Genomic DNA, 1,823 nt, shown 5'->3' with positions numbered 1-1,823 from the left:
ACTCCAAATAAGCACCAATCGCATCATCATCCGATGAAAAGCGGCGTCCACGCAAGTGTTTCTTCACTTTGGGAAACACAAAATAATCGCACAAGGCCAAGTCCGGCGAATAGGGTGGATGTGGCAGCACTGACTCATTCGTGATTCAAAAAGTCTACAGTTCTTGCAGCTCTGTGGGCACTTGCATTGTCATGATGCAACAGAAGATGGCCGAGTTTTGATCTTGGATGTTGGGCCTTCCATTTCTTGAACACAATGGGAAGACAAACTGATAAGTACCACTCAGCATTCACCGTACGCTGATTGTCAAGTACAACAGTCGCAACATGTCCCTTCCGTGAGAAAAAGACGCAACCATTTTCTTTCCAACACTCCGAGGTCTCGTCTCTTTCTTTGGGGGATCTTCATTCTCGAAGCGCCACACTTGCGACTGCTGCTTGGTAAGCGGATCATAATGATAAATCAACGTTTCGTCACCCGTGAGGATGTTGTAAACATCACAACTTGCCCCTTGGTTGAATTTAATCAACATAAATTCAGACCATTAAACCCTACTCTCTTTTTCCCTTTCCGTGAGTAAATGGGGAACCCAACGAGAACACCTTTTCCTGAGACCCAAGTGTTCATGCATAATTATCTTCGCTGCTGTTGACCCAATGTTGAAAGTCGTTTCGATCTCCAGGAAAGATACATGGGGATCATCTTTCACCATTTGCCTCACGGCTTCGATGTTTTCGGGAGTCACTGCAGTGTTTGGCCGTCTAAAACGAGATTCATCTTCAAGTGACGTACGTTCCCTTTTAAATTCCCGAAACCAATTTCCAACACTAGCTCGCGAAGGAGCAGATTCCCCAAAAGTATTTACCAAAGTTTCAAGCCACTGCTCCGCGATTAAGCCCTTCTTATAATCATAGAAAATCATATCGCGAAAGTCACGTCTTGACAGCTCCATAGCCAACTAGACAATGGGTCACGCGCGCTTCCTTGTCTCTCTTATCTCTGACCATGTTATCACAGAGTCATTGTTGCCATTGATAGCTGAAAGTCCCAAAATATCAGAATGTCGAATGCAATAAACAAAATGTTGCTGTGATGTTAGATTATTGCACTGCTAAAAACTTTCGACATGGCCCTCTTATACGCACTTACACTTAAGGCGTAGGAATACAGCTTAATGTGGAATCCGAACCACATGAGCTATTTCTGGGAATGGAACCCGAAACGCGTGCTATACAGCTACTAGTTTTTTTTTTATTTTTTTATTTTTCATTTTTTTTTTTTTTTTTACTTGAAAACTTTTGATAATTGGCTGTTGATAATCTCATTCCCATTTCTCCGCATTTTCAAAATATTGTGAAAGCAAAAATTAATCCTATTAATTTCCCTAGGTAACTACTTGTATTTAGTACATAGCAAATATCACTTAGTGAAATAGTTTGTGTTTCCAATGTGTTCCTTTTTCTGAAAGGATATGTCTTCAATTCAATTATAATTTCATATGCTTAGGTAGCACATTAACCCAGTAAGAAGACCATCCAACAAATATTGGTTAGTTTATTAATTAGTAATTAGGTTCCCTAAAAAAACTGAACAAAGAAATTATGATATTATTCTTTTATTTCTGAACTATTTTCACAAAAAAAAATATATGGAAGGGATTCAGAAACATATAAGACTCGAAAATACAAGTCATAAAATGGTACAAAAGCCTTAATGTCAGATAGCTTTATACAAATAAGATTGAGAGGGGTGGTGGATCAGTGGTAGAGTGTTCAACTCTGGTGTGTGGTTCGATCTCAAGTCGAACCAAATGGTTTTTGTGG

The 1,823-nt window shown here is 39.4% G+C and overlaps 1 protein-coding gene across 1 annotated transcript; it reads right to left on the bottom strand.

Annotated features, from left to right (window-relative positions):
• Nucleotides 1-544: 544 nt before the first annotated feature.
• On the bottom strand, nt 545-952 carry LOC145666177 (histone-lysine N-methyltransferase SETMAR-like). Its single transcript, XM_081733249.1, has one exon. The coding sequence runs from the start codon at nt 950-952 to the stop codon at nt 545-547; it is 408 nt and encodes a 135-aa protein (XP_081589375.1).
• Nucleotides 953-1,823: the final 871 nt, after the last annotated feature.

The sequence above is a fragment of the Thermobia domestica genome, chromosome 12 (assembly GCF_964235325.1).
Source record: "Thermobia domestica chromosome 12, izTheDome1.hap1.1, whole genome shotgun sequence".
NCBI classification, from domain to species: Eukaryota; Metazoa; Arthropoda; class Insecta; order Zygentoma; family Lepismatidae; genus Thermobia; species Thermobia domestica.
The sequence above is the reverse complement of the archived record's forward strand: the minus strand, read 5'-3'. Positions and strand labels throughout refer to the sequence as shown.

What these genes read in the sequence shown, in the direction of transcription:
- LOC145666177 (XM_081733249.1), bottom strand. Translation starts at nt 952, where the DNA reads ATGGAGCTGTCAAGACGTGACTTTCGCGATATGATTTTCTATGATTAT.